This window comes from Neltuma alba, unplaced genomic scaffold (assembly GCF_004799145.2).
Source record: "Neltuma alba isolate B1F8T4 unplaced genomic scaffold, ASM479914v2 tig00003809_pilon, whole genome shotgun sequence".
NCBI classification, from domain to species: Eukaryota; Viridiplantae; Streptophyta; class Magnoliopsida; order Fabales; family Fabaceae; genus Neltuma; species Neltuma alba.
Window position 1 is genome coordinate 493 of NW_021633432.1, and position 18,989 is coordinate 19,481.

General features: G+C 34.6%; 1 protein-coding gene across 4 annotated transcripts; it reads left to right on the plus strand.

Annotated features, from left to right (window-relative positions):
* The first annotated feature begins 3,505 nt into the window (after positions 1-3,505).
* Positions 3,506-12,077, plus strand: LOC114742548 (RNA polymerase II C-terminal domain phosphatase-like 2). 4 transcript variants are annotated; one of them, XR_003739889.1, is made up of 18 exons: positions 3,506-3,985; positions 4,296-4,769; positions 5,364-5,574; positions 5,872-6,029; positions 6,129-6,199; positions 6,276-6,381; positions 6,553-6,621; positions 6,851-6,992; positions 7,076-7,431; positions 7,529-7,586; positions 8,089-8,219; positions 8,305-8,358; positions 8,946-9,042; positions 9,747-9,904; positions 10,426-10,502; positions 11,005-11,221; positions 11,520-11,698; positions 11,798-12,077. XR_003739889.1 is itself a non-coding variant. In XM_028930777.1 (16 exons), exons 1-16 carry the CDS (start codon positions 3,716-3,718, stop codon positions 11,042-11,044), a joined length of 2,472 nt encoding a protein of 823 aa, XP_028786610.1. In that variant the 5' UTR covers positions 3,506-3,715; the 3' UTR covers positions 11,045-11,487. The 4 variants fall into 4 exon arrangements, 1 of the variants encoding a protein (XP_028786610.1); XR_003739888.1 differs by having other exon boundaries at positions 11,520-12,077; XR_003739890.1 differs by lacking the exons at positions 11,005-11,221; positions 11,520-11,698; positions 11,798-12,077 and adding an exon at positions 10,023-10,149.
* Positions 12,078-18,989: the final 6,912 nt, after the last annotated feature.

Below are 18,989 nucleotides of genomic sequence, written 5' to 3' on the forward strand. Positions count from 1 at the left end.
TAATTAAGTTAGTAATTATAATAAATATGTGTTGTTTTTCCAAAACATATTATTAATCACGTATATTAGTTAGAATTACTATTACTTTATCGGTTCAAAATAAAGTTAAACTTTATCATTTATATTTATCAATAAACTAGTTGAAATTAGTTTGAAACAATAAATATGTAAGCCATGTATTTTTTTTCCAGATATGCCTTTATTAATGGAAAAAATAAGTAAAAGGTGTGTAATAGATGAATCATAGAGAAAAGAGAATGTATGGGGATAAAATTAGATAAAAAACTCATTAGATGCTTAGATAAAAGTAAATGTTATCTTATTAAAAAAACCAAGCCTCTCTAACAAAGTTTAGTTTATATTTTGAACTGGAGGAAGTATTAAAATAAAGTAGATAGTGGTCTTATATTTAAGATCAAAATAAAAAACAAACAAATTCTTATATTAAAAAATAGAGGCAACATTTTATATTTTATAATATATCTAAAGAGAATTTTCTATCAAATATGAAAACTAATTGAAGAGTTAAATTTAGGGGGTGTTTGGGTAAAATCAAAACCATGGTTTCATAAGTGCTTTTACGGTATACGAAGTAAATATGTGGAGGAGTTTGTCTCGATTTACGAAAAAATACTTCTGAAAAATGATTATTAGGATATCCAAACACCTTTTTAGTTTTAAATATTCTATGACAAGGGTAGACAAGCTATTTGGTTTGTCTGTTATCCATGCCATGCACATCCTTAAACTTTAATTATTCAGTAAAATCAAATCCAATCCTATGCGAAGATCTTGCTTTTAAATAAAATGATAAAAAAGAAGAAGCTAATTTCAATTTGAATCCTTACATGTTAATATTTTGGGAAAACTTGTTCTCTAATCCTTATAGTTTTTCTCAGTTTTGATTTAGCACCCTGTTTCTTTTTTATTAGGTCCTTTATGTTTATTTTGTTATATCCACAAGTCCTCAAGCCATAAAACCGTTAACAGTATTAAAGTGTTAAAAGTTCTGTTAGTGTTTGATGAGATGGCACCAAACACATCGCTTAGGTGGGTCAGATCAGGTCTGGGAAAAATTAAAGCCACGTCTGAAAAGAAATTAATTTTGCACATATGGAAAAAAAAAAAGGGTGGTTCGGATTCTGCGTCAGCTCACTTGGGTCCTGGTTCGCCGTGAACACAAGAGAAGCTCAGAAAGCAGGAGAAGGGACGATCGCCATCACACGCAGATGCCAAGAAGGGAGAAGATTAGATAGGCGCTCTTTTTCTTCATGATTCTAAGCGAAGAGGCGAAGTTGAGCGTTGTTCTTCGGTGTCGAAGGGTGGCCCTGGGTTTTCATTGTCGGCTTGTTTGAGTACTTCCTTGCCCTTTCTGATCTGACCTACTCTTCTTGATTTTCCATCTATCTTCCTAGAAGTTCCTTTGAAGGAAACCTCAATCCCTTTTCCTCAATTCCATTTTCAGATTATGAATTTGGAAGAGGGGTTTGATTCAACCATGTGGATTACGCCCTAACCACATAATTCCATATTCTTGAAAAATTTTGATTTCGTCACCAAATCGTTCTGCTCGATTAGGTATTGATTGATAAATCTAATATTGCAACCTCATACAAAATCATCTACAACGTTCTCTTCATATTGCTTCTTACTGTGATATTTTTTATTATTGCAATTTAATTAACCATGAGAAGGCTTTATAATTCTGATTGTTAGGCCCAGTGAGGTCCACCTTGAATACATAGACGCAGCTTGAGAAGGCTTCATATTCTGATTGTTCCTGATTGTTGAGTATGACCGTAATCGTCGTTGCCCCCTTTTCCCTGGGTTCACGGCGGCGGACCAAGAACAAGGGAGCCGATGAACAACCCGACTTGGCTAAAATTATTTTAATATTTGCAAAAATAAGTTCTTTTTCAGATGTGGCTTAAATTTCCCTCAACGCAATCAGGTCCACCTAAGCAACATATGTCCAAGTGGATGCCATCTCATCAAATACTAACAGGGCTTTTAACACTGTTAACAGTTATGGATATAACAAAATAAACAAAAAGGACCCAATGAAAACAAAGCTCAAGGACCTAAAGCAAAACTAAGGAAATTATAAGGATTGGGGAATTAGTTTTCCTTAATTTTTTTGACCAACTACAAATGAATACTAATCACTCATTTTTTTGGTGAGAACTATAACATAATCCGAATTAAACTAATTAGATCATATCACGCCATCATTTAATATAAAAACTATATAACTAATTTATAAATATTAAAAAAATTAAGTAAATTATTTATTTATAATAAATAAAATTATTTTTTAAAATATTTCTATTAATTATGTATACTAAAACTACTTTTTAATATAATCACAATATGTATTACTTGTGAGTAAAATAAATAAATATCAGAGATAAAATAAATTGAGATCTTATATTTAAAATTAAATTTGAAACCTTATTCTTAGGGCATTGAAAAATTTCTTTTCACTTGACTCAATCAATTATAGTTTATTACTAATAATTTATCAAGGAAAAACTATCCGTAAAGGAGTTATGTAAAAAAGAGCTTAGTTTGGTTAATACAATTTTTATCTTCTACTTTGTTTTCATTTTAGTTTTAATTTATCAAATTTCAAATTATAAGTTGTGGTATCTCAAGTTTCTTCTCATTAAAAATATTGGTTCTAATAATTCAATGAACATTTAAACCATTTTGTCCTTGAGAGAGTAAAATTTATAATTTGAAATTTGAGTGGATAAGACCTAAACAAAGGCAAACTTGATGGATAAAAAATTATATTAACACTTTACATTTTTATTATAATCTACATGTTTAATTTTTCTAGATCAAATTAATCATTATATTAAATAAACCAATGGTTTGAAGAGTTAAAGTTAATGCTTTAAACAGTAATTCATGCTAAACGTTTTAAACGTCAAAATGTCCAAAAAGTTAAAAAAAACTTCTGGCCAACAAAAATTGCCTGAAAAAAATGCAGTAATTTGCATCGCTCTGGGTAGGATCCTAAACTGTATCATCTTTTGGGTCTGTAGGGGGGAAAAAAAAATGAAGGAACCTTATTATTGATACTGATTAATGATTAATTATTCAATAACACATTTATATGTATGAAGTTATAATTACAATTAGATAAGCTAATGTTGATTAAGGATAAGTTGCCTCAATCACAATGGCACTCGTGATTAATTATAATAAATTTGTATTGCTTACTTATTATTGAAATTTCTGTTCGTTATATTTCTTCTTCTTCCCAAAAAATTCTAAAAGGAATTGAAAAAAAAAATGCGAGAACTATTATTGTAATTTCAGCTGAACAGGCGCCCCCGGGGGGTTGTTCAGTGTTTTTTTTTTTTTTTTAAGGGCAGGAGGTCATTATTGTAATTTGAGATCAAAATCCCCGTTTCTTGGCTAACCGGACCCCTTCTTGCCTATAAATACAGGAGAAGCGCTCAGTGGTTTGAAACCGCAGGGAGGAGGGAGAGGGGGAGTTAGAGAGAGGGGGATAGACAAGAGCCTCTCAGAGACCCTGGGGGGAGATGGTGGGAGAGATGATGACATGCGAAGAATCACACTAGACGATTGTTCTAAAAAATTTGCATGAACTTCTCATTCTCTGAGCATTGTCGTTTTCGTTGAACCTGCGTTCGAGTTTTTTCTGCATCACCTCCCTTTGTTACTGCGAGCCAAATCAGTGCAGATGAACCGCTTGGGGCTGAAATCCGTGGTCTACCACGGTGACTTGCGGTTAGGGGAACTGGATGTTATCCCTGTCAAGGGCCAGAATTTCCAGTTCCCAAACAACGAGATTCGAATTCGCCATATATCGCCGAGGAGTGAGCGCTGTCCTCCTCTTTCAATATTGCAAACGATTTCTGCATTCTCTGTTCGATGCAAGCTCGAGTCATCACTGCCTATTGAACAACCTCATTTGATCAATCTTCACGCTTCGTGTTTTTATGAATTGAAGGTCTCAGCCAAAGGCATTTCTCTTTTATTTTAATCTGTCACTGGTATTTTCCTGTAGTTCAGTCTGATTGCTCATGAGAAAATGTTGATTAATTGTATAAACTTAATTTTGACTTTTGCATTTTACATCAATGATTGAAGCTTCAGTTTTTGTCACTCCGTCAACCAGGATGGATTTCTCGGCAGCACGTGAACTTTGATTGTCTCGTTTACTCCTTCAATTGCGCCCCCTACTAATTTCAACTTTGAATTCTAAAAGCGAAGTGTTGATTCATAGATTCTGATTTGTGGTTTTGATTTGGATGGAACAGACGGCGGTGGCATTAGTTGGGGATGAAGAAATTCACTTGGTGGCTATGCCGAGTAAGAGGAAGAAGTTTCCATGCTTCTGGTGCTACTCAGTTCCTGTGGGTCTATTCAATGCATGCTTGGGGTTGTTGAATCTGCGGTGTCTTGCGATTGTGTTTGATTTGGACGAGACCCTCATCGTTGCAAATACCATGAAGTCATTTGAAGATAGAATTGAGGCCCTGCGAAGTTGGCTTGCTCGTGAGACTGATCCGCTGCGAGTGGCCGGAATGTCTGCGGAACTTAAGCGTTACATGGATGATCGTACACTTTTGAAGCAGTACACGGAAAGCGACTGTGTCGTCGATAATGGAAAGTTAGTCAAGGTTCAATTGGAAGAGGTGCCTCCATTGTCTGATAACCATGAGAAAGGTGTTCGGCGTCCTGTCATTAGATTGCAAGACAAGAATATAGTCCTCACTCGCATCAACCCAGAGGTTATATCTCTAATCTTATAGAGATGATATTTATCCACGCATCATTGTCCATATTGTTATGTTGGACTTGATGGTTGTTATTGAAAGGATTCACGGTCACGAGCTGAGAGGAAATTGTAATTAAAAAATTCTCATCAACTACGAAATTTTAAAACACCTAACAGTCAAAATGATGCTAGAGCCAGATAGATTAAAATGTCTTTCTCTCAGCAATATTGGATTAAAAATTCATGTGTTGCTTAATATTCAAGGCCGACAATATATATGTATGTCTCAAAACTGTGGAATATTAAATTTTACACACTTTAAAGTTGCTCTGGTTTGATATTTTGGGTTTATCGATCTTACGTTTGAGCTTGTTGCTTGTTTCTTATGCCATCCATTAGGTTGGACGTGTTTGGTTTTAGATTTAATAGTTTTGTACTCTTTTCTCTCCCTCATCCTTCTCTCCCACTCTCTCTGGGTGAACTGGATATTTTCAGAGCTTGGTCGCCCATGGGAATGATTTATGAGAGAAAAGTGCTATAATTGTTTAGAAGCTTTTTCTTATATAAGGATTTTGACATACAGTAACTTTGCTTCTCTTTCACATAGATTCGAGATACTAGTGTGCTAGTAAGGTTGCGACCTGCTTGGGAGGATTTGAGATGCTACTTAACTGCAAAAGGACGGAAACGGTTTGAAGTATATGTTTGTACTATGGCTGAAAGGGATTATGCCTATGAAATCTGGAGACTTCTTGACCCTGAGGAACATCTTATAGGTTCAAAGCAACTCCTAGATCGTGTTATTTGTGTCAAATCAGGCATGTCTTCCTTATTCTGTAAACTTTTTTAGCTTTGCTTTTTGTATATTATACTTTTGGTCTCATTACATTTTTAAAATAAATTGTCTAAGTGGCTCTCACTGGTTCGTAATGTTTCTCTGATTCATTGTTCAACTCATCATGTTTGTGCTTGCCGCAATGGTTACCTTCATCATGATGTTATTGTTCATGTTGGTTTCCTTTGTTTCTCTCATACGCCCACACCAATCTGGGGATGGTGTTGCCAAAATTCTATAAAATAAATGTGTAAACCTTTTATACTAATGATGTTTCTAGGCTCCCGAAAATCTTTACTGAATGTCTTCCAACGTAATATGTGCCATCCAAAAATGGCAATGGTGATTGATGACCGTTCAAAGGTTTGGGAAGACAAGGACCAACCCAGGGTTCATGTAGTTCCTGCCTTTACTCCTTATTATGCTCCACAGGCAGAGGTACTGTCATATTTATTGCAAGTGAATTGTTTTTTTTTTATTTTAAAAACAAAGCTTTACTTAATTGAAACATCGTTATTTTCTTTGTGGCATTTTTAGACGGCCAGTGCTGTTCCTGTCCTGTGTGTAGCAAGAAATGTAGCATGCAATGTCAGAGGCTGTTTTTTCAAGTAAGTTATTTGCAATTGTTTTATATGTTCAAATATTTTCTCTCAATGGCTCTAATTTGTTAAAACTTGTGTACAGAGAGTTTGATGAGAATTTACTTCAAAGAATTTCTGAAATTTTCTATGAAGATGAGGTTGCAAATTTACCAAAACCTCCCGATGTGAGTAACTACTTGATGTCTGAGGTATGTCACTGTAATATATTTTTCTTCGTTTATTGGTGATAATTAACAAATCTTGAGCTATGTGTTGCTTTTTTTTTTTTTTTTTGGTGAACAGCTATGTGTTGCTATTTTGCTGCTGTGGGATGCTTGCTTATATATTACTCTAATATCAACAACTTTGTTGAATGACAGGATGTGCCTAATGGTAGTGTGAATGCCCCCATCATTGAGGGAATAAATGGTGTAGAAGCTGAACAGAGGGTAAACCAATCTGTTAGCTTTTGAGGTTTTTGTATCTATGTTTTGTGTCTCTGTTATAGCAGTATGCCTTGGAAGTTACCATTGAACTTGGTAGTTCTGGTTAGAGATTGCTTAATATTGCTTGTGATGAGTTTTTGCCACAGAATATTGATATTCGTTGTAAGGTTGAAAATAATCATAGACATTACGATTATTTTCTGTGTTCTTACTCTTATGTTACCCTTGACAGGATGAGAAGTCTTCTGTTGATTTGCCCACTCGATCTATGGCCAACAATGTTGAGCTGAAACCTGAAACCTCTCAACTACCTGCTGGTGTAATTTCAAACGTTATATACCCTATGTCTTCCCCCACCTTCATTCCTTCTCAGAGTATGTTACTTCTTACGTGATCATATTCTAGTTTTGAAAATATTTACTGTTTTCTTATGGTAGCTCTTCTTAATTTGTTTAAGAGCCTGGTTTGCTTGGACCTCCGATCAAGCATGAAGGAAGCTCTGTTAATCATGATTATGACGTGAAAAAGGGACTATTGACAACGAGGCATATTCCAGATATAAGAATTCAAAGTTCAGGGGAACCCCCTCTTATATCAAGGCCTCCCACTCAAGCATCACCATCTTTAATGCATCCACATGGAGGCAGGTTGGTAGAAGATGATAGCAAAGCTCAGCTAAATATTCGACCTTCTGTACCGGTTAATGTAAAGTTTGAAAAGCATCAGCTTCAGCTGAAACCTTTGTCTCAGAGTATGCTGACTTCAGCTTCTAATCCTTCATTTTCACAAGCATCACTAGGGAAGAGTGAAGAGGTTTGTCAATGATATTATACTGCTTCCTGCTTTCAATGATGGTTGTGTGTTGTTTGGAGCACTCAAGGTTGCTTCTCTCAAATTCTTCTTAATGCAGGCAAGTTCTGCCCGTGATTTGCATAGGCAAACTCTTCCATCTCCATCCCTGCTAGCAGGTATTTCTTTAAACCTATTATCTGAATTCATTCTGATGGACTGGATTTGAAGCTTTTGAATCTTATTTGTTGTCTATTATCATCAATGAAGCGTGTATTTGGTTTATCACCTAGGGTGCCAAATGGCACTTTACCGAGAAAAAAAAAATTGCCCTTGATATTGTAAAGAAAGTGGCAATTTAAATAATCCATCCACATGACAAGTGCGACATAATTGAAAATTGGGGGACATGTGATAGTAGGTTCTGGATTTGTTCTAGTTTCATGATATCTTACAGGGTTCAGCTCGTACAAGATTATTATCGTGAGTATACTGGCTGTAATTTTCTATATTTTCTCAAAAATGTTCAAATTGTTCTAAGTTGAATTTAGGGGGCCAGAAAAGGCTAAATACTTTTGACAAGCTTTCTTTTAAACTTTTCAGTGACAATCTAATTTGATGAGCTGATAACTTTTGATGTTGTTGGCTATGTTATGTTACTGACTGAAGGTTTTTTTCCAGAGTATGATGCATCTCAGGATCATACGTCTTCCATTAACAGAGAATTTCAAAGTGAGGTGGGAAAATTGAACTTCTTACCTGCTCTGTCTATTGGAGTGCTGCAAGAAATTGGAAGGCGATGTAATTCTAAGGTGTGTGTGGTTTCTGCGTGCAATTTTTTAAAAAAAAATTTCTGGGTTTTTGAAGGCATTATTTTTCATGTGTTTCTCTTTGTAGGTTGAATTTAGGTCCATTGTAAGCACCAGCAAGGACTTGCATTTTTCAATGGAGGTCAGTGGAAGTTGTTTTTTAATGGATCTTTCTCTATCGAACTCATAAAATTTCATATATACATATATTAATAATTGTTATATTTCATTATTTTTTGCTTATTTAGTTTAATTTTATGGTGTTATATGAGATTGATTGGCTCAACAAGCTGCTTGCTGTTGAATTATAAGTTTGATTGACATTATGTAATCGTCTATGTTGAGCCATGTAGAATTTTTGCCTGATGACACTGGCATCCTGAATATTAGTGAGCATCATAATTCAATTTTTCTAAGCACCCACTTTCTTCTGATATATATAGTTGCTCATAAGGTGTGTATTTAGTATGTTTTCTTTACATAACTTTATTTAGTATTATGAAAAGTCTGCTTAGTTTGTAATAAAAAACTTATTATGGTCTGCTTCCCAATTGGTCATATTTCAGTTTCTTAGCTTTCTTCTTAGCATTTTCTTTGGTATCTTAATTTATGATTTGGGCCTTATGTAGCTTATCTAATAGGTTCTCTTGTTTGATGCACCTCACATTCTACCCAACAGCTCTCATGTGTAGTTTTGGACTCATGCGATTGTATGATGCCTTTGTTCAGGTGCTATTCACCGGTGAGAAAATAGGCGTTGGAATGGGTAAGACAAGGAAGGATGCACAACAGCAAGCTGCCGAGAATGCCCTCCGTAGTCTAGCAGGTGAAATTAGTTTCTTACTAATCTCACTAATGTTAGTCCAAGTCAAAATTTTGTTATGATTATAATCCCCCCCCCCCCGGTTTTTTTTAATAAATGGTTTTGAGATTGATAAATAGGAAACTGTTGCTTTACTTGGTCGGAAATTTATTGGACTAGTGAGGTCATATAGGGAGCATTTCCTCCTTGCCCGACTAGGAGTGTCTGAATTTTCCCTTTGTCCGTTGGTAAATTAAAAGTTTTAGAGATTCCTGACATGCATGATTTATGAAATTGTACTTATTAAAGAATCTTGAATGAATGTGTTCAAATCGAAGGAGACCATCTAGGGGCAACTGACTGAGTTTTTTTTTAAAAAATAAATAAGTATTTTCTAATAAATCTTTCTCTGTCTTCTGACCTACTTGTGCATGTATTTAACTTGGGATTCTCATGTATTCAAGGTTGAACTGTCCAGAATACAAAAAAAAATTGGTTCATGAGGTGAATATTTTTGTACATATATCTAGGGCATTGGAGAAATTATTTGTAGTTTTGGTGACCGTTTGTAAGAGAGTTGAAAAATTAAAATCGCAGTATTTAAAACTCCTTTGTTCTGAATTTAAACCCTAATTCTTTAATGCTCCCTGTTTTATTACTATTTCTTAAGTAATGATATCATGGAGTTCTGAAGTTCTGAATGCAGTTTTTTAATATGTAAATTACAGAGAAGTATGTTGCACATATGGAACCTAGATTTGGAGCAGTTGATAGAGAATTTGACAAACTCTCTCTCGGACATGAAAATGGTTTCTTATGGGATGACGTTAGTCCTGAAACCAATGAACTGCTGGGAGATGGGCTGCCTAAAGAAAGTGCTTCTGAGGTGGGGATATCTGATGTTTTTTGTAGTTGATTTGAGTTGTTTGTTTAAGGAAATAGGTGATGCTTGGATAAGGGGTATATGGACTAGAAATTCCTGATGTGGCTTAGTGGTTGTATAGAGAAACCACTCGTTTTATGGATTTGCATAGCACCGATATGTGAGAGCTTAGTCACTGAATGTGGAGTGAGCTGGCTTCACTTCTGCTACTGCTGCCTTAGACAGGCTTCTTAAAATCCTATTTGAAGGTAAGGGTTTGGTGGTTAGTCCCTGGTTTCTACCCGTTATCCAAGTACTCCCTTGTGGTTAATTTTGCCTATTGTCACATTCTTATTGCATGCTCCTAAATCAATTACAATATTGTCACTTGGTAAACCTGAAGCTATCAGTTGATGTTTGTGAATTGTGACCATATGTGGGCTCTACATTCGTAGCAAGAAAAAATCTCGGATGCACTAGATGATCTGTAGTTGCTGGCTTATCATAGTAGTTATGCAGGCAACCTAATCTACCATGATTTTCAGGTTTTGAATGGTGAAAATAAGGTCTCTTCTGCTAATGCAGCCAATCTGCAATTGGAAAAACGTGCCAGCTCACCCAGGTAACTTATAATCATTGTTATTGCCATTTTGTTTTATGGTGCTTTTACTAGAAATGAAAAGAGAGGATCTTTCTTATCTATGGGGTCAGGGATAGGGCGATTAATTAATAGTTGTTGATTGTTGATTGGTCTTATTTAAAAGTGTGAAAGAATGCATCAATTCAACATATGAATTTACTCTGCAATTTCTGTTTGTGCCGTTACTCCATCTCATGGCTTTCGGAAGTATTTTATTTATATCTTTTTTTGTCCCTCTCTTGAAGGATTGTGATGTGATCTTCAATACTTTATCATTTTATTCTTTAACGCTTACTCTTCTTTTTGGATTAATGAATTCTGTGCTCTGGTTTGATGGATGAGAAATATCTTCCAAGAAGAAAAACATTCTACAGTTTTTTTCCTTTTCTGTTTAATTTGAAAATTTTTGTACACAGAAGCTTGGTTTTAGGAGTTGGCATTTTATATCTTGTCTATGCTTAGTTCTCTCATTCTGTCTTCTCAGATTGGATCAGTCTGTTGCTAGCAAACGATTTAAGGAATGAAAGGGTCGCAAAACTCTGACGAAGTACAGTTAGGGCAGCAGCAACACGGAACAATAGGCATATACTAATTCATCGGAACGCATACAATGAGTTTCAAAAAAGATTTCAATTTCAATGGCTGTTATTTGCCAAGTCATATCGCAATATCTCTAGCATAGCATTTGACGATATGCTGAGGTGATATCTCTTCCTGAAGTCTATGCCTGTGGAGGAGGGCGTCCTTTTTTGTTTTGCCCTACCACTTACGTTCCTATTTTGTATGTTATTTTCCTTTTTTGTCTAGGCTGGCAATTGTAATATTATATGGTATATTTTCCATTAGAAATCACAAATATCTTGCACCTGAATGCTTAGTTTAGCTGGAATGCTAGCCATTTTCTAGCTGGAGATTGACCATTTTTTTAATGCATATATTGTAATAGTGACTTTTACAAGATATATTATGCCAAACTATAACTTGTGCTGTCAATTTCAGACAAATCTTTGCATATGCATGAATTGTATGGCATACTATTGATCAGGAGAGGGGAAATCTACTTTTTGAGCCTATGAAGGAAAAAGATGCACCCGGATAAGGTTTGTTCATGAGCCGGGTTACTGAAACATGAAGATGAATCTGAGACCTCTTTTTTGGTGTTCGAATCATAAACACCGGTGATTCTTTATGATGACTTTTTAGAAGTGTCAAGCTGGAGGAAGGGATTCTGCTATTTAGTCCCTGCAAGTTGTGAGGTGATCCTGAAGTCTTTGCAGGCTTCACTTTCAGCTTTCAAGCTTCCAAGGCAAGTGGGCTGTTTGTTCACAAGAGTCCAAGAAGGTTGGCTTCTCGCAAAATCTTTTAGATTTTCTTAGATGAATTTAATTTGAAAAATGACTGATTTAACATTGGCCCTGTGGATGGGAGGTTTAGATACGAATTTTGGTGTAAAATGTTTTGTTCGAGGAAGGCCAACCGGAGGACAAATATCACTCTATTCCTATGTAACTTGGATTTTATAAGATATTGGGTATTTAAAATGCTAGTCATTTTACCAAATGTAGTCAACGTTAGTTAATTATTTGATATCCCCAAATTTGCATTTCATTATGATATTCTGCAAGTGTGATGGAGAAATTAAGAAATATAGTAAGATAGGGTTACAGTTTGATAAGGGTAATTTTACGAAATTTTGGAAATTTTTAAAAACTGAAAAAACTCCAATTAAATATAGAAGTCATAAATGAGGGGTGGTGTGTGTGGCTACGGAGTACCCCGAAATAGAGGAGAACAAGAAGGAGATTCCAAGATCCAAATCCTTGGTCCGCTGATCTCCAAAAGAAATGGGAGCAAAAGGCTAGACTATCCCCGCAAGCTCCAAAACAAAAGGATGTACAATATTTTTTTTAACATCGCGCATCACTATAATGAGATTTAGAACTTATAATTTTTTAAAAATGATAACTTTTTTTCTGAAGAAAATGACAATTATAGAATTATTTTTATTTTAGATCATATATTTATTAAAATGAAAAATATTGAAACATAATTAAATTAAATTAAATTTGAACTGTTCAAAATCAATTTAGAAGTCCTACCTTGAGGAGCATAAAATATGCTTCTATACTGTATAACTTTATCAAAGAAAAGATTAAAGAAATCCTAAATTATTAGGTACATAGAATAAAATAAAATTTAATACCCCACAGAAGCATAAAAAGGTTGACGAAAAATTTAAAATTTAACTAAAAACAATTTTATAGTCAAATGATAATTATAGCAACCTAAACAAACTATAAATGAAAATCTTTTGGCGAAGGAAAACTCCACGAGTTAAGGCATCGAAGTGAACTTATTCAAACTTGAAAAGCATCATTAGACGATTTTTCTCCCAAGAATCGAGAAATGTGCACAACGACAACAACCATAGTCACTTATTCCAAGTGATTTGGCATTTACTAGGATCTTAATTATAAGAACCAGTTGACTAATTTGAGAATATTAAGGAAGTAAGTTGAGTTAGTTATTTATCTTAAATAGGTGTTGTCTTTCCTAAAATATCCTTGCTAATTAAGTGTATTGACTAGAACTATCATTATTAGAAGGGCTACTTTGAAAAAAAAAGTATAAATATGAGAGACAAAGTGGATTGGAATCTTATATTTAGAACCAAAATAAAAGTCAAATAGGGTCTTATATTAAAGGTGGGAGGTAGTATTAAGCAAAATTTTGAGTTTTAATTTTGCCTAAGAAAATAATTGTTGAGAGAGTTTGACACCCATGTGATGTTATTCCAAGTGATCTGTTGCAACTTTTGAAAACCGATTGGAGAGAGGAGTTTCATATTTGACTCTTGAATAACACCATTCGGGGAAAAACACAGAAAGAAATGAACATAGTGTGGTAAGGAATCTGCATATTGTGACCACCTAAATATTTTATACTGTTGTTGCCCGAGAAGGTTCTTAATTATTTCACCAAGATTCCAAGAATTAAATGATGCAGACAATGATCATGTGGTTGATTTGTTTGAATATGGTCCTTAACTAGAAAATTTGGTATTTTAATTAATCTTCTTGTCCATCTGAACATGAACTTGCCACTACCAGTGCCGTACGTTGTGTGCCTCACTCATTTCAAAGACCCCAGCATCTTCACTTTACATTTTCCAAGCGCCTTTTTAACTCCACTTTGGTTATCACAAATTCACAAGTCCTTGTAATAACTATGGCATATTTTTCAAGTACCGTTCCCTATCTTAAATTAATTTTTTTTTTTTTATGTAGTCGGTGTTCTTAGAAAAGTTTTTTGTGCATCTAGCATCATAAAATATTTTTATAACAACACTTAACATCCTAAGTATTAGGTGCTCGTTATTATCGATAAAAATTTTAAGGTGATAAATACATGAGAAATTAGTTTATGGTACTGAATGTCATTAGAAAAATATTGTTGGGAGTAGCTCATGATTTTAGAAACTTTTTCCGACTTCGATAACCTTTGTGCTTACCGAGATGACCACTTTGGAAATCTCCTCTGGAGGTAACATGCTCCTCAGATTTTTTTCCCCCCCTGCAAGCATTAGCCTCTTCTGGTTCCTGTCCCTGGTAATTTCTTGTTCTAATCAAACTTCTAAGCATTGAAAAATTCCAAGATAAATGAAGTAATGTGTAGATCACACCAATCATAATAGGTATATTATAGCACTGAGCAAAGGCCAGCCGATCCCAGATTACGCCAATCACAATAGGAGCATTGAAGAAGCATGAGTGCCAACAACACCAGATATGGCCTGGCAGCTGGGATTGTGACAAAGAACTTGGATATAGCAAACACAGTGTCAAGGCACATTGGTGCAGGCATTGTTTGGATCAGCTGCTATCTGGCCTTTGATAACGACTTCCCTTATGGAGGGTACACTACAAGACGAGCGGATTTGGAAGAGATCATGGACTCCATGCCCTTCACAAATATAAAAATAATTAGGTGTGCTAACTTGATATAAAAATGACACTCTATGTATTCATTTGAGGTAGAAAATTAAGAAACTACAAATAAATAGAAAAGCTATCTTTCACTGGCGCATGGATGAATGCAGAGTTAATCATTCTAATCAGGGACATGAAGTACACAAATTTCCTTGGCTAGAAAAATCTCTAGTTTCCAAATGCTGTAGAAGGATCAGCTAACTGAACAGAACGATAAAGATGTGGACAAATAATCTAGTTCATCCCGTGAAGAACCTTGATCAGAATTTTGAGAGTAAGAAAATAAATCACAAGAGACTCTAAGGTTCCGTTTGGTATGAAGTATTGAAAATGAGCGATAAAAACTATAATTGTAATTGAAAAAAATCATTAAAAAATCTTTAGCATAAGTAATTACTTGTTATATGATATTAGACAAATCCATTAAGGTAGGATTGGGTAATACCACTTCCCCCCATGGTATTCCTCAATCCCATGTACATGGGTTTGTTTAATCCTATGCAACAAGTAATCTTTCATGCCAAACACTCTTTTAATAGATTTTCCCAATCTCAATTACAATCTCTGTCCCTTATTTTCAATACTTCGTACCAAACGGTACCAAGAGCTTGTTCTTCTTCTTTTTCTTGAGCTTCAGCCACAACATCTTTACTCTCAACTTACATGATCTGGTGACTGATGACATGTTTCTGATATCCATGGACGCACCAGAATCAGAAATCTTCTGTCATAGTTGAACTGGGAATCCCAGGCGTTTAAGATGAGGAGAAAACTTTGATTATAAGCACATGGAATGATGGAATGCTTAGCTCACTTGCTAAAGGGAAACCTAACCAGCTATTATTAACTTAATTCTCCCTTTTAATTAAAACTCAGCCACCAAATATCTTCTTCCCAGATTATGCGGATCATATTCTACCCTGTTATCTAATGATGGTGCCAAACTGGGGAGAGGAATGTCTCTGCTTAGCTTCCTCTCCACTTACCTCCATTTACTATCTTAACATTCAATGATTGAGATTTAATACACTATAGGAGTATTATTATAATATTAAATAATAAAAAAATATAAATAAATTTAATCTATATATAAATAAATATTATCCTAATCATGATAAAAGTAAAAGAATTATAAAATATTTTAATAAGAATTTACGGATTATGTATGCATATAATGTCTAACTGCTTATATATATTTGTTGTTTAATTAATATTATAATAATACTATTATAGTGCATTAAATATTAATCATTAGATGTTGATTTAATGGTAGAGATAGTAAATGGAGGGAAATGGAGAGAAACCTAAACGCAGATATTCTACTCCCGCCAAACTGAATCATGACATGGATCTCAAAAAAACTCCTAATTATCATTACTATTTTTTCCCCCATTGGAATCTCTTTTTTGGAGCAACACTGCCTTGTACATGTGGTACTTGATCTAACTTTCATTTAAGACTAACACAGTTAAGGTGAGAGGATTTAAAATATATTTTATAAAATTAGGAGATCAAATTAAAATGTTATATAAAATTATAGGATCAAATGTGCATTTTTACCATTAATATAAAAGTAATAAATGGTAACATTAAAAGGAACGGAAAACTAAAGTAATTAACTTTTATAGATTAAGTTAAATGGTCCTTAACTTGATTATTTAATTCAGTTGTTATGCCCAAAAAAATTTAACTAAGTTGGAGATAATGAAATTTTAGTTAAACATTATAAGAAAAGAAATACCAATATTTTAGTGCTTATCATTTTTTTTCCTTAGGAGTTGACGTGCTGGGTGTAAAATAAATTTCAAATAACCAAAAAATGCTACATCATCTGCTTATGCGATTTGCCAACTAGAATTTTTTTTAATCAAACTCGAGCTGAGTCATTAATTTCACAGTCAAAGAAAATAGTTCTGTTAACATTGGATGAGCATGCACTATTTTAAATACTTAAAGGAGAGAGAAAGCAAAGTTTCAGTATACGGAGTTGCTGCGTAAAAGCGGAAGCGCTAACAAATTTGACGACGCTGGGTGAAATATTGACGACATTCTTGCACTTGTCCTTTCTCATTCCACTTTGATAATCTTATGTCGTCATGCACTCCAACAAGTTGGCCATCTTTGGAGAAGCATATGGGGAATATGTTATTCATAAACTTGCTATAAGACACAGAAAAACTTAGTCCAAGATGATTTCACCCCATACTCTCTCATCATCCCTATCTCGTCGCGACCATTCGATCCCAACAAGAGGGTGAGGCATCCTTTAAGTACGCGCAGAGGAGACACTACTTCTAAGAAATTACCATCGGATTCAGAGGGCGCAGGAATCTCTCTTAAACTCTTTGTTGTTATATCAAATGCAATAATTTCTATTTCAGATGGAGTCCGAACAAGCCAGTGAATAGCACGGTTTAAGAAAAAACCAATGGCTGGTACAGTCCAAGTACCGATGGTAAGTTGATGATGATGGTTTCTCCTTGTGTTTGCATCCGAGCACTACCAAGTAGTCATCGGCAAACTCATCATAACAAAAGCCATATAAATAAGGTATGGAATCGCGTACTGTCGAAGGAGGCATTGGAATTTCTTGTCAGATCCTTGTGGAAGCATTCAAAAGAAAAAATTTGCGCTCATCTATAGGCTTAAGAAACACAAAGCCTCGGCAAGAAGCCGTCATAAAATTGACATCAGCGTATGAATTGAAAAGGGGAAGGTCCAGTTTCACAAGAGCAGAATCGTCATGGAGGGATGAGTTAAAATCTATGGATAGGATTTGTGGACCATTTGTGTAAAGGATTCGATTTGGGTGTTGTTGGGAAGGTTGTTGAAAATGGAGTTTGGCAAAGTAGGGGTCAGAGATGAGAGAGAGACTTGATGGGCAAGTGAAGAAGGATTTTCAGTTTCAAATCATGCGAAGGTTGTCCATGGTTTTGTGTCAGGAAGGAATGAGAGGGATTGTATTTGATGGGATTAATGTTTTCAATGATGAAAAAGATGATTCAGATAAATAAACATGATTAATTATTAGGATATGGTCAAAACTAATGTGGATCCAAAATTCTATGGCTACTGGTAACCTCTAACTCTTTTGTACGTTATTTGTGGCGGCAAGATCGATTCATACATGATACAAGTATAGAGAATAAGTTTCGCCCAGCAAACTGATAAATACTAAAAACTTGTCACCATTGCACACTGTTCAAATCTAACTTGAATAGTTCAAATTGAATTTTAACTTTAACTTTTGTTATTTTAAAATTTTATTTTAATATATACATAATTTAAGATAAAAATATTATCTTAACTGTTAACTTTTCGGGAAAAAAACAATTTTTTAATTTAAAGTTCATTAGTTAAATATTTTATATCAAACTGCTGAAATTGTATTTTTTTTTTTTTGACCGGATGCTGAAATTGTATTTGAAGAATATGACAGTGATGTTTGGGATAAACTTGTAAATGATGAAAGACTCCATTGGTCAAAGCACTGGGTTTATTTGTTTATAAATAAGAGGTGGTTTAATTTTGCTTTCCTCATGGAACAATTTATGCAACATATTTTTTTTCGCAACCACTGTTTCAAGTTTAACGTGTTTATATTTTAACAATTGTGTCAACTACAGTTACTTATTACAAGTGATTTGGTATTTATTAACCAAAATTGAGTTTCAATTTTGTGTAGAAAATACTTATCGAGTTTGACACTTTGTGATGCTATCTAACTCCCACAATTTGGGTTAGTACAAGTTTGATAATTTTGAAAACATTTGAGACAATTGTTTTAGTGGTATCGCCACTATTCATATTTATGTTTGGATGAGATTTTAGATTCGAACTTAGTATTGACGTGTTTGTGTATGTGCATTCCAGGTAATACTATAATGCATCAAGAGATGGATTTCATATTTGATTCTTTAATAACACCGTTTGGGGCAGAAACCCAAAAAAACACAGAAAGAAACCAACACAAGTGCAAGGACTCTGCAAATTGTCACCACCACCTAAATATTCTATAACGTTGTCGTCATCTTCACGAAGATTGCAACATTTAAGTGATGCGGACAGTCATCATGTGGTTAATTAATGAAGCAGACAAGATGCCGCCTGCTGAATATTTTCCTTAAAAAATTTGGTATCTTAATCTTCTGGCCCAGCTGAACCTGCCACTACCATTGCCGTACGTTATGTGCTTCACTCATTTCAAAGACCTGAGCATCGTCACTTCTCATTTTCCAAGCATCCTTTCTATCCTTTGTTATTCCACTTTGGAAATCTCTCCTGAGGTAACATGGTTCCTGTTCCTGGTAATTTATCTTGTTCCAATGAAACTTCAAAGCATTGAAAAATTCTAAGATAAATCGAACTAACGTGAAGATTACACCAATCATAATAGGCATATTATGGCACTGAGCAAAGGCCAGCAGATCCCAGATACAAATGGAGCGCATAAATCTACATATTTAACGATTCACGATTT

What these genes read in the sequence shown, in the direction of transcription:
- LOC114742548 (XM_028930777.1), top strand. Translation starts at nt 3,716, where the DNA reads ATGAACCGCTTGGGGCTGAAATCCGTGGTCTACCACGGTGACTTGCGG. An exon ending in TGTTATTTGTGTCAAATCAG is followed by an intron (nt 5,575 to 5,871) that starts GCATGTCTTCCT and finishes TGATGTTTCTAG; the next exon opens with GCTCCCGAAAATCTTTACTG. An exon ending in ATTATGCTCCACAGGCAGAG is followed by an intron (nt 6,030 to 6,128) that starts GTACTGTCATAT and finishes TGGCATTTTTAG; the next exon opens with ACGGCCAGTGCTGTTCCTGT.